The 27,522-nt window shown below is 40.8% G+C and overlaps 1 protein-coding gene across 1 annotated transcript in view; it reads right to left on the reverse strand.

Annotated features, from left to right (window-relative positions):
• CDH20 (cadherin 20) overlaps positions 1–24,973 on the reverse strand; it is a 36,916-nt gene extending 11,943 nt beyond the window's left edge. Inside the window, exons 1-7 of the mRNA XM_010214653.2 lie at positions 24,619–24,973; positions 17,580–17,874; positions 15,775–15,894; positions 12,079–12,246; positions 10,066–10,253; positions 6,223–6,476; positions 2,390–2,526 (exon numbers count right to left, since the gene is read on the reverse strand). Coding sequence (XP_010212955.1) covers positions 2,390–2,526; positions 6,223–6,476; positions 10,066–10,253; positions 12,079–12,246; positions 15,775–15,894; positions 17,580–17,874; positions 24,619–24,861 — 1,405 coding nt within the window. The 5' untranslated portion in view covers positions 24,862–24,973. The remainder of the gene's footprint in view (positions 1–2,389; positions 2,527–6,222; positions 6,477–10,065; positions 10,254–12,078; positions 12,247–15,774; positions 15,895–17,579; positions 17,875–24,618) is intronic.
• Between the last annotated feature and the right edge of the window lie 2,549 nt (positions 24,974–27,522).

Raw genomic sequence — 27,522 nt, forward strand, 5'->3', positions numbered from 1 at the left:
TCCTTCGGGTATGAATGTCTTCAGCTTGTTTTAGTCCAATGGGTTTATTTCTGTAACAAAAGTTTTAGACAATGCCCTGCAGTTACAGCTTGATTATGAAATATTGTTTCTGGAGCCTTTGTATTGATGGCAGGGGTTAGGAACAGACTCCTAAAGATAGATTTGTTATCTAGAGCTTGTTGAAAATTTTAATTGTCTAATTCAGATATATTTTTCCTCATATTTTATATACCACGAAGACAAAAATATTCTTTCCAGTTTTTAATGCTTTATACAGGGAGTTAAAACATAAGAACACATGAAATTGCTCAGAAAAGCTTTCGCTGAAGCTTAAAATTGCAATGAAAATTTTACATTCTGCATGACATCATTTGTGATATTTCTGTCTTACTGATTTATCATTAGCTCTCTTTTCCAGTAAAACCAGACGTCATTTCACATATCTTCACAATTTCTAATCTTAGCATTCAGTGAATAAATGTATTTTTTTTCTTTCTGTGTTTATCTGCTACAGAACTCCTTTTTCCATCATAAATGATAAAATAAAGTTCTAAGCACAAAAGAAAAGAAAAAGAAAGCACAAAAGTTCTAAGTACAAAAGAAAAAAAAATCATGATGAGGAGGTCTGAAAAGTACTGGAGATCCAGAAAAATTTTAAAAATCAGTCTTTTCCTCCTCTCTTTAAAAATACCAGATAAATCTCCCTTTATAGCATGAAATGATCTGTTCATGTGAACAATAAAAAAGGTTATTACAGTGTGGATTTCCCTGTACCAAAGCCTGTGTCACTGAGAGACTTATGCTTAAGTTTTATTGCTTCTCACCTACTAACAATTCAATCCTTCATTTTCCTGCATGTGCATGCGCACACATATCTTGCTAAGGCTCATCACTGTGGCATATGAATGCCTACATTTATACTCTTATTGGTCTAACTTTGGAAACTAAAAGCTTTATTCAAGAATGCACTAAGCAACTATGTCATTTTAAAAAAGATTCTCTGAATTAAAATACCGTACTGTACATGTCCAAAACAAAACTGACAGAGGCCTGATGGAGGATTAGTGAAGGAATGGCATGTATGAATGTATGCCTTCATATTGCTCTCGCTCTTGAGTGCAGCTACAGGGATAGATTTTATGCACTCAGTATTTGTGAAGATACTCACAGTTGCAATGACTTCCCATGGCTGAAAGTAAAACTGCATCAGCAGATGGGGTTAGATCCTACCATGTCATGAAAACCTCTCATTCCTTAAAAGGGGTCAGGAATACCCTTCATGCTGCAATGGCCTACATGAGTGGTAGATCACCCACACGTTTGTGATATATTCCCATTGCCAACTTCATGTTGGTTGGCCAGGTTTCAGGCAAGCATCCTAAAAATCTTTGCCCTCGAAAGTACAAGTTCCAGAGTTGAATCCTGCAGATTTTCACTGCTGCAGAGAGGAGAAGCAACGCTGCGTATAAAGTTCTTCTGTAGAACTTCTAATATTGGGTACAAAGCTTCTTCAAACTAACTAACTGCCCCATATCTCTGTGTGTCTAGCAACCTCCCTCCGATGGGAAGGATTGCTCAGCTATTGAAAGCAGGCTCCTAAAAGGTCGCTCTCCCTCAGCCAGGAGATTTCAGGTGGAGCTTGGGTAAACATTTTGTTTTATTTGCTCGCATATTCTGAGCTCCTTTATGAAGCTCATGTTTGTTACTATTTCAAACTTGGATAAATTTTTCATAGCTTCCATGAAACGATCAGCATCTCTCTGGTCTCATAGCCTTGGTAAATAACTGGCATGGATGAACTGGAGCTGCAGTGAAACCTGAGACCTTAACAATTTTCTCTTGCTTTGGGCTTTTCATACAAGAGGGTCTCAAGGCACCCTGGCCCGAATCATTTCTGCAGCAAGCAGATGGTGATGACATTAATTCATTACTGATGCAGACTAGATTTAAACCAGAGACCTAGGAGGGAAAGGCTCCTTGCTGCCTGCCATTCCCTGAGCCATGTACCCCTCTCAAGATATTGCTGGCTACCTCAGCAGCTGAACAGATTTTGCAGCGTCTGCTTTTGTTGCTTAGTTCTTTTGGAGAGGTAGAGCTCTTGCTGAAACATATTTCTGGGAGAGTTTTAAATAAATGCCTGGAATACTAATGAAGTGAAAAAAGCAGCACTCTGTATTGAATTGCCAGCTACTACTCCTCCCACTACCCTGCAAACAGGAGTGTAAAAATAAATAAAATGCAGTATTTGCTTGTTCACATCGGAAGACTAATTTGTTAATATGACTTCCCAATGAATACATAAGAACATGTGAATTGCTGCATTGAAGTCTCTCGGTCTGCTTTGTCTGTTTTATCTCTTTAATCTAAGTACAGTCTGCGTTCTCCTTACTCAGCTCCATGGCCAGCACAGTGATATTGTGCCAAGAAATGTCCTCCCGGTCAAGAGGTCTTGCAGTCATCAGTGCTCCTGATGTAATGTCGACATAAAAGAACCGCCCTGGATCACTGCTCCTGTCAATCGAGTATCTGCAAAAGCACATATTAAAATATTATGCAACCCTTGTGAAAACAGTGTGTTATAGCCAACAGAGTACCCTGGCAATGGGAATACTGTTGTATACAGCAGATGCATGTTTACGCACAAAATCCGGCTGTGTGCTCCACTCACTTCTATAGGTATAGAATAAAGGTCTTGAAAATCAGGCCGCTCACATGGCTGTGAACAGTAGCCGGGGCTGGCTGATTTAAAGGAAGAAGCCTCCAAGCAAAGCAGAGCTCAGCACAGGAACATCTGCTTTATAGAAGAAAGTCTGTCAGTGAGGAATGCAATTTCTTTTTCTAGGCAAAATAATTATACCCTTTCCTTGGGCACAATTCAGACACTATGAAAATGACTTTACATCAGCTCATGCTCTGGGCGCTTAGGCTGATGAGGAGGAACTGATTCCTTCCTTGTACTTTTGCATTTCCTCTTCTTTTACAGGAGGAAACTCCACCTGCCTCCTGGACCACTCCACTGAGAGAGAAATGCTCATGCAACAGGCTAAGCCACAACTCTCTCATCATCCAGCCAGAAAAAACACTTTCCACGGCCAATTCATCTTAATTACCGAACCTGCCAGGCCAATACTTTGCCCGGTTAACGCTGGTAGTGAGCTTGTCCCCGTGAGCAGGGGAGCGTGGTGCCACCTGCAGCCGGGCGGGCAGTGTCTGTCAGCGCTGCGCTCCTCGGACAGAGGGTCCTGCTGGGCAGTGGCAAGGAGAAAAGCGACTGCTGTCAGCTTTGCCCCTGCTTTTTTCCCAAAGGAGAGAAGCAAATTGAGCTGTATGCGCTAGCCGAGCATCCAAACTCTGCCTGCCAGCAACACAGCTGGCCTTTCTGCTGCTGCTGCTGCCCTGTGAGCCAGGAGATGTCCTGCTATTGCCCGGAGGGCTGCTCTGGGCAGCGGCAGGTCCTACTTTCAGCAGTGGCGTCCCACAGAAGAGAATTTCAGTCATTCTGTATATGCTGTGTTTGCCACTGGGGTATGTGGATGTATTTCTCACATCTGATATGTCATAACTGCTCTCAGGTTTCATATCAATCAACAACATGCACAAACCATGTTCATTCACTTTTTCCCTCAGCAGTTGACTAAATCGGTGGCATATGTGTTTTTTACAAGGAGTACCTTCATATGCATCACCTCGCTCTTAACAGCAATTTGCACAAATTCCCTTCCTAGCTAGTCACCTTAGAATGGGCAGAGATCCTGTGGCAAAAGCCACACAGGCTAAAGTAAATACCACAGCTAGAGCTTGGACTTATTCCCATTTTTTGTTGGTTCTTTCCTCAGCGTTGATGGGAATTCAGGGCATGAGTCACAACAGATGCTGAACAAGGCATATTGTTCTGAATTTTCCCTTTTCAGCACAAAAGCACTCACTGGAACAAGCATGCCAGACTGATCTTTATATGGGGACATGTTAAATGGGAAATATAAAATACTATTGAGCTATGTCACGGGGAAACAAACAGCATTCTTTTACACATTTTTTAAGAGACATGAAAGAGGATGGAAAGGCAGATTGGCTTCCCTTCTCTTCCCAGTCCCTCCCATCTCTTCATAAATAAACAGATTTCTGAGGCATTTGATTTATTTAGGAAATGAGTGTTACTATATTTTGCTATGATAATTATTCTTGTATGAGGGCTGTAAAAAGAATTTCTCTCTGACAGTTTAAGGCCAATGAGTATCTGAAACTGAATATGGCCTTGTGATTAGTGTTGCAGTATTAATCACTGGTGTCAAGAGGCGCAGGTGGAGTCTTCCTCTGGATTCTCCACATTCTTTCTCCTGTTAATATCTGTTCCTTTACACTCATTTCCTCTGTACTCGTTTTCCTCAGTCACTTAGCAGTAATCCTGGTATATTTCCAGAAATCAGAATTTTACAGTGTAGAGGGCCTTACACCTGGAGCTGGGAAAATGAGGATTTGAGAGCTCCCCTGTGTTTAGTGAGTCCTTTTGAAGTGTGTTCTGACTTTCCGTACTTGAAAAAAAAAAAAACAGTGGTCTTATCCTGCCTTTTGACTTTTTTTTTTTTCTACAGTTTTAATTTCAGATGGACTTCACCTTGGATAGCAAAATATGTGGGATTTCATTCTGCTTACCTTGCCTCACCCTGTGCAACATTAATGCAAAGCAAATGTAAAACAGGGCCAGACTGATGCTGCGCAGGGTTGGCATGGATGAAGATGACCATGTAGGTGTCAGAGTAGGAAAAAACAATTCTTAACATTTGCATTTTAGGGAGTATTGCAAATAGTATTTATTCTTCTATCTTTTTTTCCTTTTACCCTAATCATGTGTAGTATGTCTATACAAGGCTCAGGAAGAGATGGGAGAGAAGGAATAAAGGAAGAAATGGGGGAAGGAAGGACAATGGGACAGAGGGAAGGACAATGGGAAAAATGGGAAGGGGGGATGGAGCAAAATTATAAAGAAATCTCTTCATATTTGTAACAACTGCTTCCTTATTAAAATATAACTCTGGTGATACATTTCATGTTTCTAGAGTGCTGTTTCATCAGGTGTAGTTGTTGGAAAGCTCTGAAGAAAACTAAAAAAGACCTAATTATAAATAACAATGAACAATTCTACCCTCTGATAGTCCACAGGACTTTTTCATACTATTTTAAGCAGATTAACACAAAGCAGTTTGCACTGCTGCATTTGGATAATGCTGGACAGCAACCAGAAAAAGAAGATGCTGCTGGAAAAAACTTAAGCATAATGAAACTGTGATGCAGACACAGCATTTGTGTCTTCAGTTGATTGAATCATTTTAGATAGTGAGTATAACATTATAATGTAGGTGGAAAAGGTAGATATATTAGGGTAGGAGGGACCAACAAAAACAAAAACAAAACAAAACAGAAAAAACAAGGCAGTTACCCAGAACTTCAAAAACAAGAACATTATGTATGTTCTTCCAAAACAAGGCATTATGTATGCTCAGACCTCCTAGATGAAGCCCACAGAGCTGCTCGTATAGATTTCCCTTTCCTCAAAACTGCAATACTTAGTGTTTTGATTCTTCTCGTATGTCTCAGTACTGGTCCTGAATCCAGACAATTCAGAAGCCAGACTGATGCAAGTTCAGGAAAACAGAAGCTCAACAAGGAGGCAGAAACTTTTTATCAGCTGACCTTACAGTTACCCAGAGCTTCTGGAAGTTGTGAAAATTAGTCTGTGGGATGGCTTCAGAGAAAAACAACTCTCTGGTAAACTGGGCTGACTTGGCAGCCACTGTGGAAATGATCACACAAATATGCTCCTTTGGCTCCTGGCTGAGTTGTAGGCATGAAGCTCCCGTGACTGTAAATGGACCTCTTACCTTTCTTAACTCCTTATGGGAATATCTAGCTCTGCAGCTTTGGCCAGACACTGTATAATTTAGTGGTTCATGCATATATATTAGCATGCCCTCAGTCTCCTCCAAACATAGTTGTGACTCTGAGCCGTTTACAAAGATAGGTCACACAAAACAGTGTCTTTAAAGGAGAAAGTGGAGATACGAGAAGCAAGCTGATTGCTTTCCTCTTGGTACTATAGCTGGTTCTCAGCAAAGCTGGCAGCACTTTTGGACTGTGGCAGCCAAGGCGCCTAGGTCACTTCTCTGGACCACCTACTGCACATACCAGAAACACTCTGGAGGGCCACACTGAGGCAGGACAGACCTGATCGAGTTGTTGGTTAAATCCGGATCCTTGGCAGAAATCATCTGTATGGTCGTCCCAATCTCCACATCCTCAGGCACTTCCACAAAATAAAAGCTGGGCTCAAACACGGGAGGTTCGTCCACATCTTCCACGCTGATGTGCACAGTGGTGGTATCTCGGAAGGGACCCAGGTTCAGGAACCGCATCTCCAGGTGGGAATTGGCACCCTCTACTTTCAAAGTATAGCTTTTCTTGCTCTCAAAACTTAAAGGCTGAGGAGAACAAAAGTACATCTAGCATCAGGCACTATAAACTGTTTCTTCTTTTTTAAAAACAAATCTCTATTGTGATTTTTAAGCAGAAAGGTATTTATTTATCATAACAAACATTTGCAGATGGAAACAAAGCACAGAGCTGCAGCTGACACTGTCTAATTTCATTTTTTTTTAAAAAAAATACATTTGAACTGAAAAAACAGGGAGATATATTTGCAGATCACACCAAAATACATATTCTTTCATCTTTCATAGTGAAATGAAAATAAAAGCGGACATATCATCATTGTGTTGAGATTTGTACAGCATGTTTTACTCCACCCTGAGGGAAAGAAAAAAAAAAGAAATGGAGGAAAAAAAAAAAAGCATTTCACTCTTCACTTTGGGAGGACCTCAAAAGGTGGTGAAGATATAAAGAGCTGGTTCCTCAAAACTGGCCGTGGTAGTATTGGTAGGCCAGCGACAAGGGCATGCATACATGGCACATCCCAATTATGATCTCTGTTTCTCCTGATGAGATCAGAGTGCGTATCTCAAGGATGTCCTGCCTGCCCAGCCACTCAATGGCTGGAGTGGGTGTAAGGGGACATGGCCAACCTCTCTCAATGGATGCTGCTCCAGTAAATTATCCTTCCTAGGAAGTGGGACCTTTCACTTCCTCAGGAAGTGTCTTAAACACAGGTTCAAAATCCAGAAGTGTCTGCCTAGATAATATTTTAACTCAAAGTGTTATGAGATATCCCTGACCTCTTCCTGTTGAAGTTCTTCTACTTTGTATGAATTAAATATTATTTGGGGAAGGAAGCAGCGTGGCTCTGTTTATAACTCTGCTAATGGATAAGTAGAGAGAAATTTCTTTGGCTTTTGGCTGAATGGCTTTTAAGACATGTGGATTTATATGTATATACAGATTAGAGCACGCTGTGTGCAACCGCTGTGTACACACTCCTGTACAGCAACTGTTGTTCCCATCCTACAGCTCTGTTACTCCTATTCAGGTATTTATTTTTAAAGACTTACTTTTAGGGACAGGAAATGGTCAGGAGGATGGAGAAGAGGGAGAGTGGCAAAGCAATTGGGAAATGAGTGCAAAGCTAATTATTGCAGCAGTGAAGTCCTCCTTGACCAGTCATAACCCATTTCTTCAAGTCTCTGAGCAACAATGCAGTTGGGCACTTTTGCACTCATTAGTTGTACATTGGTTTGATAAACAAAGCAAGTTTTATGTGCTCAGGCATTGCAGGAATACGGGTCTCAAAAAATCCCCTGAATGTGGTATAGACTTCAGTTCTTTTCTCCTGCCACAACGGTTTCTTTCTTCAGAAGTGGAAACATGTCAGTGGCATCCAAAGGCTCATATTTTCTCAGTAGAATTACCAGGATACTCTTCATGTGAAGGCCTGACTAAAGACTGGAACAAAAACTCTTTCAGTGTTTAATACACAAGAGTGAAAAACAAAAACTGGAATTGGAACTGAATTTTTTTTTTGTGTGTGTGTGTGTGTTTGTGTGTATGCCTGTGGGTTTGTGTGTACGTTGTGGCTCATGCAAGTCCAATATGACTGAAGTGTCTCTGCAGTGCTACAGCATCGACTGTGCAAAATACGGCAGCACATTCAAAGGATCTGAAGGTTGCTCTTTCTCCGCTTTGTTCCACCTGGTAAATCAGTGACTATTGCATGCACAGTACTTGTCAGTAAGGATTTAACTAGCTCTACAAATATATTACACATTAGTACAAAATCATTATGGTCTATGGTTGCATATTTGTGCATTGTAAAAAATAGCAATAAAATGTATTCACAAGACCAAGCAGTTATTGTCCATATGGTAAAGACTGTGCAATATACAGCTGCTCAAACATATAGGAAGAAAAAGGACCATTATATCTTCTGGAACACTGCATATATACTGAAATCTATGTTATAAAAGAGCAATTATATCAGAGAAACACTTAATAGAATGCAGAACCAACTGCATTAGGAAATGACTTAATCACTTAAAATACTTAAGTCAGAAAAAAAGGAGAAAATCAAACAAGTGTGATATAGACCTCCACACTTTCGATGCTCATGGGCTCAGGCATCCTCAGTTTGCCTGGATTTCTTCGCCTTTAAGCATGGCTCTATTGCTTGCTTTACTTCCTAATCCTTTCATATGCCATGCCTCAACACCGCTTTCGTGCTTATCTGATTTCTCCTCTGATAGGGTGTTCAAATGTCTTTTCAACACAAGCTTTTCTCTCAAAGATTTCAGTATGGTTTTAGAAATTCATATACACTCATATTTGCATTTTTGCATTTTAATCATTTTCATATGCTTTTATATCAATACTAATTAAACTTTTTTTTAGCTTAGTGGATCTGAAATCTGGATCTAAAGATAATTTTCCCCGTGTTTGGCTATTGATAATAATAACTCTACAATAAGTCACAGTCATATAGAGAATTTTACAAACATTTATATGCAGTAGCTGGATTGACCTGTGCGTACTTGATAGCAGTAAATCTCTCTTATGATTGATGCCAGATGTTTTTTTATCTCCTCCTCCTGACCTACATCAACATCTACTAAAGCCATATTTACAGGAAGCAAAGGTAAGCTTATTGCCTTTTTGCTGCAAAGAAATGATTTATTTTCCTCAATAAATGAGTGAAAAATGACATTAAAGTTTTCATTTGACATCAGTTTCACTCTACCAAGGCACCTAAGTACACGCTTTACTTTAGGGAGTAGTGCCTGTAAACAAGGATTGGAGAGAGGTGATCATAAATACATGCTTAAATGCTTTGTTGTAGGGCATAGAGACTTGCAGGGTCAAATCTATCCCATGTTCATTCCATCTTAGTAGTTAATTTTGTCCTGGGTCTGTTTAAATGAAGAATATATTTCTGTATGAGTACACTAGATACACCTAAGCAGAAATACGATTACAGCTTCAAAACCTAGAAAGAGATTCCAATTTCTAGCATTTATGTAAGACTGTAGAATAAATATCTTATAGCAGGCAGTCTAGGCAAAATACTCTATTCCTTTCTGCACTGCCTGTGGTACAAAGTACTAGAAGTTTCACAGCTGCTATTTTAGAGACAGCTTCTTCTAGCCTAATTAGCATCTATGGAGCTTCAAGCAGCAATTAAAAGGAAAAAAAACTGCCTGGGTTTTATTGGTTTATAAATAATTCTAAGGCTTGCTTTAGTATTGTTTGTGGGACATAGGAATGAAAAAGTGTATGGAGTGAACTGTGTACAGTTCAAATGCAAATATTGATCTAATTTCTTCCATTGTAGGATAATGAAGCTACAGAGAATATTTAAATAGATAAATAGTGAATCAGGACATTCCTCTGGTGGGAAAGACATGTTTATGATAATGCTGTCCCCACTTTTTAAGGCTGCTCCTAAGAACACAATCTGTTTTTATATTTCAGCAGTGAATGTTAAATAATTTGTGTTTTATAGCAGGAAAGGGGCTACTGTCACACGATGGGAACCAAGTTACTGTAGCCATGAGGGAATATTGCACATATAAAACATAAGCAGGATGATTAGCCATATAAATTACTATAAAAAGGAAACATTACTACCTTTCTCACAGTTATGATGCCAACTTGGTAATTAGGATCAGTGTTAATATCAAAGACGTCCAGGCCATCTCCATCCACAAGGCTGTATTTCATCTCTGCGTTAATGCCTTCATCCAGGTCTTTGGCGACCACACGGCCCACGGTAGAGCTGACGGGAGCAGACTCCAGCACACTCATCTGATAATGTTCTGGGACAGGTAGCATAGAGGGAAAAGGGAGTAAAAACAAGCGGTGAAAAGGAACCCCAAACTGCCCAATAATCAGAGAGTCAGTCAGGGCAGGCGATAAATAATATTGCATAGGCTACGGGACTTTTCCTGAAGTGGAAACAGCAGGCTTATTTCCATTTATTTCCATTTAAAAGCGAAGGCCCACACTGAATTGCCCGGGAAAGTTCTATTTAAGTGTCTGTTGTATGAACAGGTTTCTCTTCTAAACAGCAATACACCTTAAAATGGTAACTTTCCCTGGAAAAAGAGGGCAATTAGCACTAGGGTTGTTGTGGCCCTGATGCAAGCTAGTATACGAAGCAGACTTAGCAGGGTAGGCATCTTTCCATAGATTAGCTTGTATGGGTGGAACAAACATGAGAGTTTTGAAGCACTGCAAATCCTTCTTTGGGTCTGAACAAGCTTCTTTTTCAGGCTAGAACAAAGCCTTGGGAGCTCAGAAGCTTGCCTGCTTCTTCCAAATTTACCAGTTTTTCTACTAGAATGTGCTGCCTCTCCCTACTTATCCTGAGCACAATTGGTCCACCACTAATTTGCTGAGTGGGAAGCCTGAGGAAAAGAGAGAGATGCTATTTAAAAAATAAATATATTTTTAAAATATGCATACTATAGCTATAATACTTTCTGCCATTATGCTTTATGTTCAAATCCTCCTTGGTGCAATTACTGTGTTAATTTAGCTTCACATGGCAGAAGAACATCAAGGATAAGGTTTGATCTATCATCGTTTTTTCCTAATCCAGAGATTGATATCAAACAGTAGCAATTCATGTAACTTTAAAAACAGGATTGGCAATGATACATTCAACAAGTTGCTTTGAAAGGAGAAAAATGGCTGTTTCTTGCTGATTTTAGTGGAGTGCTTTGACTTAGCAGTACAGCACATAGAAACAGATGGAGAAGAATAATAGCAGCAGAAAGAATTGAAGTTTTCAGTTCTCTGCCAGGTGAAAAAATGGCAAAACAAAAATTTCTGGAGATCGATCTGTACCGGTAGAGATTAGCTTTCTTCTTTTTTTTTTTTCTTTTTTTGAAAAAGTAGAGCCTTGAAAGATATAGTTCCATCAAAGTAGAGATAAACATAGTAGCATGGTAAAATAAAAGGCAAAACACTGCATATTTTGTTTTGAGATACACTTCTGTACATGCAAGGTAATTTTTCTGATACCAGTGGAGATTCTTGTTTTGATATTGTGTTAACCAAGAATGTCATGTATCTTAGTTTTTAATGGTATATTGCCAAAGTTTAGATAAACCTTTACTGGAGGGGAGTCTGTATGACAAGGTACTCTACTCTGATGGCACAACTGCCAGATGCTTCCCTGCAGCAGCCTGGCTGCAGCATTGGCTGAATTACTGTCATCTTCCAGCACTGCCACATGTCCCTTATTTGACAGACATCCTTTTGGTGATAGGATGAAAAGAGAAATAGGGCAGCAATTAGCAGTCAAAGGCAGGGCCATAAGCTGCCTAAGAACACAAAGCAACTCATGCCTTCCTTTTTTTTTTTTTCTGTAAATTAATTTCACCCCAAAGCTTTAAAAAGGCTTTGCTTTTGATGACTTTGATGCTCAGAAACCTTTTCTGAATGACATGCTGTTGAATGTCCCATTTTGACATTTTTGAAGAAAAGTGCCCTTCTTCGATTCAGAATATTTCCTGTCTCTAGTCGTCACTAGAATCGGTTGGAAAAGGGCTGTAATTAGAGCAAACAGCAGTTGTGCAACCAGGCCGCCCCTTTTTGCCCATCCAGGGATGCCCTGATGCAGCAGCAATTACTCACTCTGTGGAAATCTGGGTGGGTTGTCGTTGACATCAGACAGGGTGATGTTGACTGTGGTTGTTCCAGCTAATCCTCCCAGCTGTCCACCCATATCCTTGGCCTGGATAATCACTTCATAATATTCTTTTGCTTCTCTGTCCATGTTCATTAGTGCTGTCCTGATTAAGCCTGTGACATTGCGAGGAGAAAAGGGGACTCAGAAAAAAGAGAAGGGGCGTTTAAAAAGCACACAAAATGCAAAGCTCTCTTGCTACTGCCTCGTACTCCCTGTGCAGAGCTCGGCCTCTGCATTCAGTCCCACCTTTGCTGGCGTAGAGAAACTCACCCAGGCTCAAACTGGATTAACAGAAGGCATGAATTTTAAAGGAGCCCAGTTAGAACGCCTCAGCTGTGGGGCAGGCTGTTCTGTTCAAAATCAAAACGCTGTCTTCCAAGGGAGATGGAAAAGTACTTCAGGAACAGAGTGTTCCTAAACTAAACAAAGTGCCCCCTCCCCCACCCCGCCACTTCCCGGGCTATAAATATCTGTGCAAAAGCTGGGTGAAATGTGACTAGTCCAAAAATAAATCCTGATGAGTTTTCCAGAGTGACCCCACACACGTGGTCCCGGAGACAACCTGAACAAAGCCTAGGGCTCTGTTGGGTCCTTGCGGATGTTTGCTGGAGTCAGCGAGAGCAGAATTTGGGGCGAGCTGAGAAAGACAGGTAGGTTGTGCAGACTGTTCCTGCAAGCCAGGAAAGACAGCGGGGAGAGGTGGTGGTGAGGATGCTACCTGGCTAGCGCTGCCACCTTCCAGCCCGCGTGGACGTCCCTTCCTTTCGGGCTTACACTACTGCATGAGGACATGAGGTGGCAGCAGCACTTCTCTTATCGGGGCTGCCAAGCGCTGGCCAAGGTGTGCACTGCTTTGCTGACTCACAAAAGCTGGCTCTTGCTTTGGGTTAGAAGCACAAATTCAGAGAGCTGAAACTTCCCGACTCCCTGCTGGTCCTCCCTCCTCTTTCTTTACACCGCAGACTCTGAGGTCCTGGCTGGGTTGCTGACCTCTCCTTTCCCAAACCTTTTGTGTGCCTGTCTCAGAACATGCAACTTGGATGCTTTCTTTTTCTTTGGCAGTCGGTCTATTGACTAATGCACTAATTTCTGCTCCTTCACACCCAGGTACCCTCCTGAAGCCTACTCGTGTTTGGCTGCTGGGATGGAGGGACGCAGGCTTATGTTCACAGAGCTGTCAGAAATCAAGAGCTCTGAGTGCAATTCATTTTTTGGTCCTTGCATCCTTGCCTGCTGCATTCAGAAAACTTGTGGCTTTGCAACACAGGGTCTCTGCTTCTTTCCTGATCCATGCACAGTTGCTCAAGAGGCTTCCTCTGAGCAGGGAAGAACAGCGGTGTAGTGATGTAGTCAAGGGGATGTGCTCTGAAGGGACAATTTCTTCTGTGATGGCCAGGCACTAGGGGCCCGCTTCCAGTCACAAGGTTGAACAGACAATACTTGCACACTGGCACTCTACAGACTTGTGCAATTCATATTTAGTCTCTATTTTTAGCAGACGCACAATGTATGGGTTTAATAAATGAGCAGTAAAAAGGCACTGCATTTGCAATTATCACTGTATGCAAAAGGAAAGAAATAGCGACCAGCACTGAACTATGCACAGCACACTATTTTATTCTTGCTACCTGCAGTCCTTAAGAGTTCCATCCTTAGAACACATAGAGTTCCATAGCTCCCCAAACTCCCATCTATATAAATAAGATATGAGGACTTAGGATTTTGAGTAATTTTCTCCATATGAACATTTTGTAGGGAATTTCCCCTCTTGGCTTGTCCTTAATACGGCATGAGCTCGATCAAACAAGTGACATCAGTGCCTAATAGCCAGGCTCTGCCATGCTTGCATTTGGGGCCTTTAGTCCCTAAAGGAGGGCCAGTGAATGGTCCCAGAGTAGCTGCCACTTTGAGCACCGAGCCTCCTATGTTGGTGCACACAACAGGTCAGCAAAGAAATGCCGAGAACAGCAGCCTTAAAAGCCTCCCTAGGGCTTTTTATCTTCTGTTATCTCTTATCTTATGATGCTGGTGCTATTTCTTTTACCAGGTTGAATGAGGCTCACTCTCTTTCAAAAAACAAAGACCGGAGGTGATGCTTGTTCTTTTCCAAAACAGCTAGATGGTTTCTGAGGAAGTGGAAGATTCGGAGGGTATTTCTTATTCTTCTGAGGGTATTTAAATACACATTTCTTTATCTTCTACAAGAATAAAATCAGGTTGTAAAAGTATGCTGGGGAAAGGGAAGAGCAGTAGTTCCTTCATGTACACATTAATTTAGGATTTGTGAGGCAAAAGAGAACAGATCAGCAACATGATTTTGTACCTAAGATGTTATTTTGGGAGGTAAAAATCATCTAGCAGAAGAGAATTCTGAAACGGATTGCCCACTATTGGATGCTTTAATCAACAGCCACTGTTTTAAAGGAGGTGGTAAGCAGTCATGCTCTGGCTTTGTCTTAAAGAATGTGACAGCTGCAACTGCATCTTGTGTATTACCAAATCCTGCAGGTCTGTTCGGGCTGAGAAAGCTAGTTAGAGCCCTGGAATTGTGATGGAGAAACAGTTTCCAGATCACAACTACACTTATTCTAACTGGGTGCCCCATTGACCATTGTGAAGTTTGATGCTGCTCTGGACACATCCAAGGATGCTATAACAAGTAATGGGAAAACTTCTTGCGGAGAAAGAATGGTTCTGGGTTACACAGCACACAAGTACAGGATCATCAGTTTGGACTTAGGGGCCTATATGGAGGCCCCTAAATTGTATTTTAGTGGTTAAATCTGTGCTGAATCTGGCTAGGAATTTTGGCTCCTTGTTGTCTCAGAAAGCATTAGCAAAACTTTATGCCCTTAATTAGTGTGTGGTTGATAAATTTATTACAAAATTAACAGACCTGTTCCACTTATATCATGTAGATTTGAGGAAGTAACCTGCACCCAGGTTTGTACTTGGGTAATGCACTTATTCCATAAACTGGTAACTTGCAGAAGAGGATTATGCAGCTTTTGATTCTATTTTGCCCCCCTAGGGTCCAGCAGTAACTATCCTCTCATGAGTTTCTGACCTTAGCACTACAGATGCCCTTTAGAAACTGTCAAAACCTGTCAGGTTCCTCTTTTGGAAATATGCATTGAATATATGCAAAGAGAGAGAGAAGGCAAAACAGAGAGGGTGTCCTGTAGAGAAACTTAAGGTTATTAACAAGTACGCCCCTAGGGACTACATCCTTTTACTTGAACTTTCCAAGCCTGGTTGGTTCATGTTTATTTATATGCATGTGTGTGTGTATATATGTATGTGTGTATATTTTTTCCCACTAAGCCTTGTGACCAGTTATACCTCCTGAAGACATCACTGATATGATATATGCCAACAAGAATATTTACAGCACCAAATAAGCCTAGCTCCCTATCTGCAGAATTCGGTCATTCAAATGTATATATTACTGCTGAAGGCACTTCCTTTCTCTGGAATGCATTACTCGAGTATTGCTTTATCCCTCACGTAGTGTTGCTCTGTGTTGCCTCTTAGACACAGAAGCATGTTTCTATGAACATGGCTGGGACACACTACCTTTTCTTTCTGTTTGGAATTGTTTCTTTCGGTGTTCGCACTGGCTGATCCCTGAAGTAACATACCTGTCCGAGAGTCCACAGAGAAATATGGTTGTCCTTGGAGAATGCTGTAGACTACTCTTGCACTATTCCCATAAGTTGGGTCATCAGCATCAGTAGCTGTCACCTGGATAACAGAAGTGCCTGACAAAAAAAAGAGATATCAGGTAAGACCTGACGGGATTAAGAGCTGGGAGGAAAATACACAGTTCAAAACAAACTGAAATGCCTAACAAGAACTTTATCACCCTGGACTTCTCCATTTCATGCTGGTAATGCTTGTACTTATTGCTCCTACTTGTATCTCCTTAGCACTAAAGGAACTAATAGGCATAAATTCATCATGCCTCTGTAAGAAGACATAAAACAGCAAGTATTCTATGGACCATGGCTACAGAATTGCCAATCTAACACTATATTCATGGTGGCATTTATATGTTGCTGGTTTCTTTTCCACATTTCTTGCTCTTAAATGTTACTTAAAGGCAGCTAAAATAACACCTACAAATACGCAGATGTAAATCAGGAATTGGTGCAGCAGGCCCGTGGATGCTAAATGATGACTAAGGGATGGAACCTGTACACAGACTATGAGCAGGAATGGAGGTATCTATGAGATAATCTCTCCATGACATCACAGTTTAGATTGCATGGCCTCGAGATTAAAGCCTGCTGAAATGCTTTTTAGTAGTTGCACATTTCTTTTCCTCAGTTAGTTTTCAAGGACCACTTGTGAGGCTAATTATGGCTTGTAGATCATGCAGTTTATCGAGAACAAGGAGAAGGTAAGACATAACCATCTGAAATGTATGTGAGTTTTGACTTCTTAAAATGTTAGACTATGTCTTTATGAATGCATCTAGCTTTCTACATAACCTTTTGTGCTCAGAAACAAATCCTCTGTTCATAAATATTTACTGGAAAATAAAGTTCAAGTTACCCATTACCATTATGAAACATTTTTTCTCAGTGGAACTTTTTAATCTGATGTTTGTCTCTAGATTTACAACAACATTATGCTGAAGACTGAGAAATTGAAGCAAATCTGCAAATTCAGGAGATGTGATTAACCTGGCATTGTATCTGTAATGATGCTGCAGAGCCAAAAGGCAATCGGCATCTCCAAAAGAAAACCACCCCCTCCCCCCTAACACCTTAATATAGCATTTTGTGTGGTTACTGGAAATTTTAGGTGGAAATGGTTTCTTCTGTCTTGTGGAAGAGGGCAGCTATTTGCTTTCTGGCTGCACTGCAAGAACAGAATTATTTTTGACATGATCCCACTTTCTAAAAGTGCAGAACAAATGGAACCAGATCTTTGGGATCAGGTGCACCGTGCTCAGTGCAGAGTTAAAGGGATTAGAAGGACTCAATTTGCTAAAAAAGCCACATTTCCATGATTTTGAGGGGTCCTGGACAGAATTTCAGTTCTCAGCATGAACCAGAATAGGTTCCTGGGACAGTTTTAACCTTTTCTGGCTCGTAATGGTTGTCTGATTATAATTACCACCACTACCATAAGAGGGTAGAGGAGAAGGGGAGCTACATTATTGCAAGCCGTCTAAGGATGGCATGTTCAAATGACACCTTTTCTCATCTTTCTCTCTCTCCTTTGATATGCTCTTTTTTTGGAGGAAGCCAGCCACTTACTATCTAGGTCTACTATCCTTCTGCAGCAGCCAGGCACACCCTAGGGAAGCTCTCCTATCCTACCAAATTACTCTTGGAGCACAACGGGAAAAGCTGAGTCCAAAGAGTCAGGAAATTTATGTTTTTGAGGTCATCTGTAATCTGCTGAGGGGCAAAAGACTTTGCAGAATCTGCCTTACCCACAGGTGACATTTCTGGAACGGAGGCTACATAAGGCCCATCCAGGAACTTGGGTTCATTGTCATTGATGTCTTGTATCTTAATGATGAACTCCGACTCTGGTTCCATTGGTCTGCCTGTTCGCCTGTCTAGAGCCTGTGCCCTCAGGGTGTACTGGGATCTTTCTTCTCGGTCCAGCCTCTGGATGGCATGAATGTCCCCCGTGGTATCATCAATAGTGAATACAATGCCAGCTCCTTCTCCCGACAGGATGTATTTGATTGAACCATCTCCTCTATCCATGTCAGAATGGAGCTGTAAAATGGAACAGGATTCAATTAGACCAAGACCTGGGTAAACAGCTGGTGAGAGACACGAAGCCCTTCAGTGTTCTGAGCATTTTGGTCTCAGTGTTGGGATTCACAAATGGTTTTAATGAACTTATTTTACTGAAACAGGCAAATATTCATTAAAGTCTGAAGTATGAAAGAGGTGCAATTAAAAACTCTCCAGCCTTCCCATTTCTGCACTCACAGATGTGCCAGACACAGAAAGGCAGCGACACCCAAACAAGAGCAGGGTCTATGACTTTTTCAGATCTCTATGATGACAAGAATAATTTTGTGACGGGTTGCAACAGCCATTGAGAAGGACTCACCATCAGGCTTGGGGTAAGGTGAAGTAAGGAAAAGTGTATGACAACTGTGCTTGCTCATGTGGTTTAAGATGAATTAGATATTTAGAATTAGATAATTAAAGGGTAGCACAGTACTAGAGTACGTGAAGTGAAACTGTCTATGATCAAGGGGAAGGGAGAATGGAAGAGCTTCTCAGTAGCTTTATGATTTAGAAATCTTTTAAAAATTTCTGCATGAAATTTTAGCAAGAAAAATTAGGCTGGGCCATTACTTCATCAGGAAAAAAATTGCCAGTAGGAGGTGAGGCAAGCAATACGTAATATTTGATTTTGTCCATGGCAGGCTATGCAGATGAGAGATGTCCCAGGATTTCCTAGGGAATTAGGAAATGGATTTACTGCATGACTGCTAATTAGTTCTGAGAAACCACAGATAGCTGGAAATAGAACATAGAAGAAAAGTAAATGCAGTGCTAATTATCATCTAAAACAGAGGAACAAATCATCCTAGGGACTACCATTCTGTTAAACACCTGGTTCCTGTGAAATATTGGAATGACTATCAAAAGACAAACAAATCACTTAATTTCACTTAGACTACCCAGATGCTTAACAATGTACTCATACTGTCACACTTTTAAGGAACAGAGCTTAATGACCTTACCGATATCAAGAGAAAGGCAGTGCGTGTACTGATTTAGTCTTACAGAACAGGAAAGTAATAGACTTGGGGTGATATAATTAAAATGGGATTGTAAAGAATGGTTCACACGCTCATTCTATTTTTCAGTGTGATTATGATTCTGGGGGATGAATAAGTATTGAATGAAAAAAAAGCAGTGTACAAAATGGTCCAGATTCAGCACATTTTAAAAATATATATGAGCAATTATGTTAAAAGATATATTCAGATTTATGTGTGTGTTTAATACTTCGATGAGTTCATGGGACATATGGGAAAACTGTGAAAGAGGGGGCCAAACCATAGCTAAATATTCATACTAGATGAAAAAGCTTTAGAATAGGAAAATGGATATATATGAGCACAGGATTGGTGATATTTGAATAAGAAGCAGATAATTTATCTGGAAAATCAGAAGTCAAACGTGATGCATTATATTATGGGACATTCTCTCAAGGAAGAAAAAAAAGAAATCTATTTTGGGGTTATTTAAAAATACATAGAAAACTATATAACAAATTCATCATATAGCAAAATGATTTTAGTGGTATGGTTAAATTGTCCTGTCTGACATAAACATTTCTAATGCTAGTGGACAGATCCTCAGCTGGTGCAAATGGTCCCACTGAAGTTGAAAGTCCATTTCCTTCAGTGTGGGAACTGGCTGTCAGTGACTCGTTTCTTGGAGGTCGTTTCCCTTACTTAGACTGTCAGAATAGAGCACATGACCTATACAAAACTTGAGTCTACTCCTGATTTTAGATTTGGACTGATTTCGGCTAAGTTGTGCGTTATATTGTTTTCCATGACAAGATTTCTGTGGTTGCATGTGGAGAAGTGACACTGACCTCCCTCATGACAGACTGCACCCAGGTGACCCTTCAGTTGCAAAGACCAATGAGACAAAAGAGTGCTGAAGGCATGTAACCAGCTATTGCATTTACATCACAAAATGGCTGTAGGAGCTAAAAGGTACAGATTGTGACAATTAACTTGTCAGATAACTTGTATTTCATTTCTCCTCTTGGCTAATGGACTTTGCAGTGGCTCCTGAGTCTTGGAAACACTGGTTCTTCAGAGCAATGCTGGCAGCTCTCAGGTGATATCAGCTAAATGGGGGAAGAACAGACCCGGATTAATTTGGCAGTGGCAAACAGTTAAATTTAAATGATTGCCATGTGTATTACTTCACACAAAGGCACCAGGACTCCACACTGGCGTATCTTCAGGAAACAGCATCTTGTGATTAATTCACAAAAGGGCACTGGTTGTCATCATTTGCCCTAAGCACCCATAACTCAGAGATTATCATTGCAGGAGCTAGTAAACAGGATGATTCCAGAAGGAGGACACTATTATGGCATTGCAAATTGATTCAGAACCACTGAGCTACATCTTGGGCATTTGTTTTAATGCATCAGTGCGTCAGTGAGAGAATGCAGCTGCTGAGATGGATACAGATGTTGGACCTGACTGGGGAATTAAGAGCTGGGCCTGAAGGGAAAAAACGTACAGCAACAAGTCTTCATTACATAGGGAAAAAAAAAGAAAGGAAAAGAAAGACAAAGGCAAAGGCAAAGAAATGAAAAAGAAAAAAAGATAAAAGAGGAAAAAGAAAAACAGGAAGAAAAGGAAAGAGTAAAGATAGCATATTTTAAAGCAGCACAAAGTGTTCTAGAAAATTCAAAAGACTTAGAGGAAGATACTAAATCAAACTCAGGGGTTAAATTACACCTCTGTCCACAGCCCTATTTGGAATGAATGCAGTTGTGCAGAGAGTAAACAGGGAATGAACATGGCACACTAACAGGAATTCTGGCGTACAAAAGGATCTCTGTCTCACTGTGATGTGTTAAAAGCACTGGACCTCAACCAAGCTGAGGTAGTAAGAAATGCTAACAGCACTCTTGTAGGGTCTCTTTCTAGCCAAAACAAAAAAGAGCACTAAAGATTTTATAATTCTGAACCGTAATAAATTTGAAAGAATTCAGTATCCAGAGAGACTAAAGCTCACAACACTGCAATGACGAACCCAGTATAAGGATGCTGCAGGTTGGGGTATACATAGGATTCACTGCAAAGGTTTCTGCTGTACTGGAAAACAAATCCAAATTCAAGCTGGCTTTGTTTTGTGGATGAGGCAATAAATTGTGCTTCTTTGTGGCTTACTCAGAAGTAGGAGGAATTTTCTTGTACTTTCCTTTTCCTAGTAAGGGATGGACTATGGGAGGACTGAAGCAGATAACCCCATAGAAATTAATTACGCCAGTCTGGGTTGCTTCTTTCAGTGATGATAGGATGAAAGATTAAGAAGGCTATATCTGCATTTGAATGACACATTTCATGGAAAGAGGCTCTTGGAAGAGAGTGATACTGCCAGCAGGCAGCTCACTGAAGGAATCATGCAGCTTCACTAGCTGGGCTGTGACTCCATCTTCCCCTTGCTCTCCCCTCTCTCCAGGGAGTTTGGACCTGCAGGGGATTTTCTGAGGCCGCATGAGTCTGTTTGGTTGATCTGCAGTGATAGTTTGTAGAAAGGCTGCAATTTATTCACTCATTCAGCTGCTGTGGTTAAAATGCCCCTGTCCTTTGAAGCAGGATTAGGGAGTCTTGGACACTGCAAAGTGGGGAAGTGTCGCCAGTTCAAACACTGAAGCAGTTTTGGCCATGGCATGGATATGGGAAACACCTGCTGCAGCAAATGTGGGAGCTTTGATTTCCCTAGCATATCCTCTCAGCCAATAATGGCTAATTCTAAGACGGCTGAAGCCCAGCATTTCCAGCACCAGGGAACCCTCTGAAGCTAAGGTCCTCTAAGTTAGAATCATGAACACTGTATAAAAACAGAAACTGTAGTGATTTCATCTCCTTTTCCTTCCCTGTGCAGAAAGGTTATGCTCTAAGGTTATGTAGAAAAATACATTTTATGTTTCATAGCAGCCTTGAAAATACTACTATGCAAGCCTGGATGCATGGTTCAAGGCAAAGTTTTTTGGGGGGTTGTTCCAGTAGTATACATCTGTCCTAAAACAGCTGCAAAGTCCCTTTTCTTATGGGAAGTATAATATAACTACAACAGGATCAATACTAGGTGCTCTTCTTCCTTCTGAAACAGAATTCAAGCAAGCAGATGAATAAAAATAAGGCCTGGACAGCAGGATAGTTCAGGGTGTTGGGGATGGTGTCAATCAGAGAAGCTCTACCCAGACGTGGGACCCAGGGCTGGTGCAGAAGGCTCAGAGGCTGCATTTCCATGTAGGTCTGCGCAGGAGGTTCCAGTGCTATTTCTGAGTAAGCCTGAGGTGATTTGGGTTTAAAAATTTCTGGCCTGCCAGAACAATTAATTCAGCCCACAACCTATTCCCAGCTGACCCCTTTCCTAAGGATCCCTAAGACAGAGACAGCACGAACGCAGCTTGGATGAAGAAATTGCGGTTAACTGCTACTTTTTCTGAACGCAGGAGAAGGTGGGAAGCCCTGTTCTCACATGGTAGTTGCCAGTGCTTTTATCACCCTGCTTGGATGGCTGCTCTGCACCCCATTTGGGAATGGGAGAAGATGCACTCTTTGACCTTCAAAGACACACTTTGTCAGAAGATTTCCCCAGTGTCTGGTGCACATAGAGTAGCGCAGAGTTAGCAAGTCCTCAGTGCAAACTAGCCATGTCAGCTCAGCAGCGTGTGGGACTAATTGGCGCTGTTAACAGTGAGAGCTAATTAGCCCTTGCATATCCCTGTGCTGACACAGCCATAACACATGTGGTCTCCCATGTGGGACATAGCTCTCCCAGCACAAACTGAGAGATCTCAGCAGCTTGGGCCATGGTATTGTGAACACGAACACAGAGCATCTCTGCTTTTCACCTTTCAGCTGAGCTGAGTGAGCAGAAGAGTGCTGTTGACCAGTCCAAGTTTTTGTGCTCCCAATGACACAGCAAAGTGCAAGCCAAAGATAAGCTTGTTTCTTGCAGTACTTGCTTTAGCTAAAATTCAGCTCACAGTGCAAGGCTGGCATCATTTCAGGCAAAATTGTGTACATGTAATAATATGTCTGGCCCTTGTGCCAAAGCTGGGAATTGCATGAAAATAAATACTAATTTCTTTAATCAATAGAGATATAAAGAGCTGAAGTGCTAGGTGTAGAGATGAATCAAGACTAATGAGGTCTCATTTGATGGCAATCTCTAGTAATGCCACTTCTGTGGGAGGAAGGAGAGAGTGCACATCTTGCTGTCAATAACACAGGGATAAATCAGGAAGAAGTCCTTTGAAGTCAATACATGCATTTTGATTTATACTGGTGTGACTAAGGGCTCAGTTTAGCTGTATGGAGTAGAGTGATAAATAAAAGTCCAAAAGGGCCTTTTGTATTTGTGATTCTTCTTGTCTGCAAATGGATAGTTTGAAAGGAAAGAGTAAGTCAGAGAGGCACAGTTTTTAATATGTCCCTAAAAAGAGCATTTCTAACTTGACCATGTAAAAAGGTAGTCTCAACTAAATAAATCAAATCTGTTTTTTTTTTTTTTTCTGACATCCTTTCTTAATTTATCTCTGCTTAATCAGTACTCATAATTTTGGTGTCTGGTCATCTAGATGAGTAAACCTTTAACTGTATCCTGCAAGCACCTAAACACACTGCCACTCCCCTATTCATCCCCTTGGTGGACTGTTTAATTACATTTGCAATTGGTGTAGACTAGAAGCAAACCTAATGCTGCTCACAGGCCTTTGACTAACAGTGCCAATATGTTCCAGAGTCTATAATAAAGTACCATTATTTTTCCATTTTTATTAAAGACTCTGAAAAGTCATCATATAAAGGATGCTTACTGAGGGATAAAATGTAGACTGGGGTGGCAGACACCACCAATCTGTCTTCCTATCAGCTTGTTCCTCAGGAAGATACAGAACTGTGAATGGAAATTGTATCAGGTAGATGGGGTAAGCTTAGCAATTCATTTTACACTTATTTGTACTGGTGTTTGTTCTTTGGGTGTAAGGGATCTGAGAATAGGACTCTGCATGCTGAATTTAATGAGCCATCCTTCTAGCCTTCTAGATTTGGAGCAATTTCTCCACAGTCCACAGAATTAAACTGGGTTCAAACTGTGGTGAGAAGAAATTCTGACCCTTGAGATTTACAGAAAACAAAAAATGAAATGCCAGTTTTCAAAAGATAGTGGTTATTTCATTTGATTGTGAACTTCAACTTTCAGCTGACTTGATCACAGATGGAAGTATGAGCACAAACTCTGCCTTTCTTTCTTAATCCTCGTATATCAATATAACCTTGCTTCGCCTTGACATTGTAGGAGTCCCTGGAAAGATCACTGCAGATTTTCTAACGCTATCCCAATTACAGCTGATGATTGTAACAGCAGATCTCTTTGAAACAGGAAAATATATTGACAGCCCCTTGAAATAGAAATTCTTCCCAACTCAAGGTGACACTGGTCAAAAGCTCTTGGGAGCTGAAGTGAAATAAATGTGGATAGATTCCCTGTCAGAAAGAAGGTAGAGAAAAGGCGCTTAGAGATGCTTCCTGTGTTTTGCCACGGTCTGTAGGTACACAGACACATACGCTCTCCTCCTCTCCTCTCCTCTCCTCTCCTCTCCTCTCCTCTCCTCTCCTCTCCTCTCCTCTCCTCTCCTCTCCTCTCCTCTCCTCTCCTCTCCTCTCCTCTCCTCTCCTCTCCTCTCCTCTCCTCTCCTCTTCTCTCCTCTCCTCCTGCAGTTCTTACCTTGCCGACGTATAGCGGATCGGTCCCAGTATATTCCTCCAGGACAAAAAACTGGTTCCATACCCAGCTCCTCTTCATACGTTGGTGCTGCTTGTCTGACAGGTGATCTTCTCGCCTTTCAGAGAGGGGCCCAGCACTCCCCGACAGCATACTTGTAGTAAGGTCCATTAGTCCCCAAAAATACAAGGACATACCAAGTCCAAGCAAGTTCTTTGCATTGCTCATTCTACCTGCAGTCCACATCCGTATACAAGGGCTGACTCAAAAGTCAAAATACAGTATCTTGCGTCCTTCGAGAAGAAAGAAGGTCCAGTAAGCAGTCCTTTGAAATGTCCGATAGCAATCCTTGCTTTGAGATTGACAGTCTCCTGTAAAGTTAAAAGAAATCCATAATAAAAGTTCTTTTTTTTTTCAAGGTAAAAGAGTTTTCTCAACAAGTAAATATGCTATAAACTATTTAATCATCTGTATAAAAATACAATAACAGGAGGTGTATGGCCCGGAACTAGGAATACTATTACTTTATAAACTGCAAAATTGAAGCCTTAGATATAAGCACCATCAAGGTTTAGTCAATAAACAAGAGTTCTCTACTTTGCTAACTTAGCTGTAAAGTTGCTTTATGGTATTGATTGGCATGAGTTAAGTGCATACAGTTTAGAAATATTTATGACCAGAAGTCCTTGGAGAACATTAAATAACAGTTCACCTTGGAGAGCTGTAATAACTTTTAACTTCTTGGCAAGTGTTTTTCTCTTTCTGTTTGGAAACCATGCTATTGCCATTACACATACGTGCATGCACACAGGTCTACATAGAGATAATATTATTTCTATCTCTCAAACCTTAATTTTCATTTCTAGCAGAAGCAAGAAATCTCTTTTTAATTATTCTTTCAATCCCCACCCCGTGGCTTGAATTCAGGTTTCACATGCTGCTGCATCATTTCTGAGGAGCTGATTGCTATTGCAGATGTGACATTTCTAGAGTTTGAATGGTCAGTTAATCATTATATAATGCACAAAAGGTTACAAAATGCTGATAGTAACGTGCTATTGTGGGATGTGTCCAAGCAAGTCAAGCTAACATATTTTTCCTCCACAAGCATTAAAGACCTGCTTAGGCCAAGGAATGCTGACCTCTATCAGAGGACACTTTCTCATCAGTCTAGGATCTTTTGTTGTCAAGAGCTGGTGACCTCACTCGAGGCTATGGATTGTAGCAACCTTTTCTCTGAATGTCTCTCTAGGTTTAATGGGGTGGTGCTGCACTCAAGTTGCCCTGTCAAAACACCCCATACATCAGCTGAGGGCCTAATATTTTTACTGTTCTTTTTGGGAACTAGCAAAAGCACACTGGACTCTGAGGTTCAAGCAAGTAGTACAAACTTCATTTTACTGTTCTATGTGTCTTTAGGCTTACTTAATTGTTTTATCTTGTAGAAATAAAAGGGAGAAGGAGATATCTCTCAAATATTCCTAACTGAAAGCCTGCAAAGATTTCAAAATCATAAAGCATATTTTGCATAGTTGCAAGGCAGTGTTTTGAAGTGAGAACTGAGATGATAAAATATTTTCAACAGCAAAGAAGAGAGTGTTTGAATATCCCCCACCATCTAAACTGCTATAACTTGAGACCTGTGTACACTCAAAATTCCACCAAAAAAGTAATTTGGAATTAAACTCAAAAGTTGGCTGAGATCTCAAAGAGGCAGCTTAAACCTGGAATAAATTTCCATAAGGAGAATTAACCAAAAATATGATTTTAGACTCAGTACTACACAAAATAAACATCCCAGGTATAAAGCCCATAAGAAATACGATTCCACTGTGCTATTAGTCTATATAGTGGTGAAGTGTAGAAAACAAATAACTGGACTGAAAAGTTTACAACCTGAAGTTCAATAGGTACAACAAAGAAAGGACAACTGTAAGCACGGAACACTGTAAATCTTTTCTAACCAGAGCAATTTGCAGAATTGCTGTTTCTTTGGACATTGGCAACTTAATGTGCTTTGCTTCACTGTCTGAGAAGCCAAAGAACAAGGATTCATGTCAGTATACAAGCCCAAAAGGACCACAATAATCTCTGTATATGTATCTGTCACTCAGTGAAGAAGCTGGTAGCTCTGCAAGAGAGGCGTGAGAGCTCTGCATGAGAGGCGTAGCTCAGCTTGCAGGAGGACCTACAAGTTCAACAGCAGCATGCATACCGCCTGCTTGTCTCTGCCCTGGAGAGTTCTCAACAGCCAATACACATATATGCTTGGGAAAGGTAGATGAAGTCTACTTCACATCACAGATACATCTGCCTAGATACTTGTATATTGTCAACAGTAAGTTATTCTCATTGAAGTTAGAGGAACATTATTCTCAACCTACACTTTGCTCTGTGGTTTGTTGGAACCTGTCACCTTCTCCATCCTGCAGCGTAGAGAGAATCAAGAGGAAGCCAGCACCAAAGTCCTGTCTGAAGTTTTTTCTTCAAGAAATTCTTCTGACTATATTACTATATTGTAATACTATAAGTTACATTTTTGTCCATATGAAAAAGAAGTGCCAAAACATTAACAACCAATTCATGTGGCAGCGAGCATTGTTTTTGTAAGTGAACTCCCCAAGACAAGGACTAGTGATGCTGATTGCCTCCTGCAATTAAGTTCAGCCACATGGGTGAATTGCTCTCCACCAAAGTAATACCAAAGTAAGGTTAAATAACCTTGTAGAATTAACATTGTGCCTCTAATAAGAAAATAGCAAAAGCAGTCTGATCGTCAGAATCCTTTTCCTCTGCATGTGTCATTATATCAGCAGAAAACAATGAATGTAGAAGAAGGTCAAGAGTAGGGGCATATATGCTTCAGGCTCTCTCTGATAATAGCTTTTGTCATTTGAATGTCACTCT

This window comes from Tinamus guttatus, unplaced genomic scaffold (genome assembly GCF_059628265.1).
Source record: "Tinamus guttatus ecotype Peru unplaced genomic scaffold, ASM5962826v1 Tinamus_guttatus_pri_ptg000117l, whole genome shotgun sequence".
NCBI classification, from domain to species: domain Eukaryota; kingdom Metazoa; phylum Chordata; class Aves; order Tinamiformes; family Tinamidae; genus Tinamus; species Tinamus guttatus.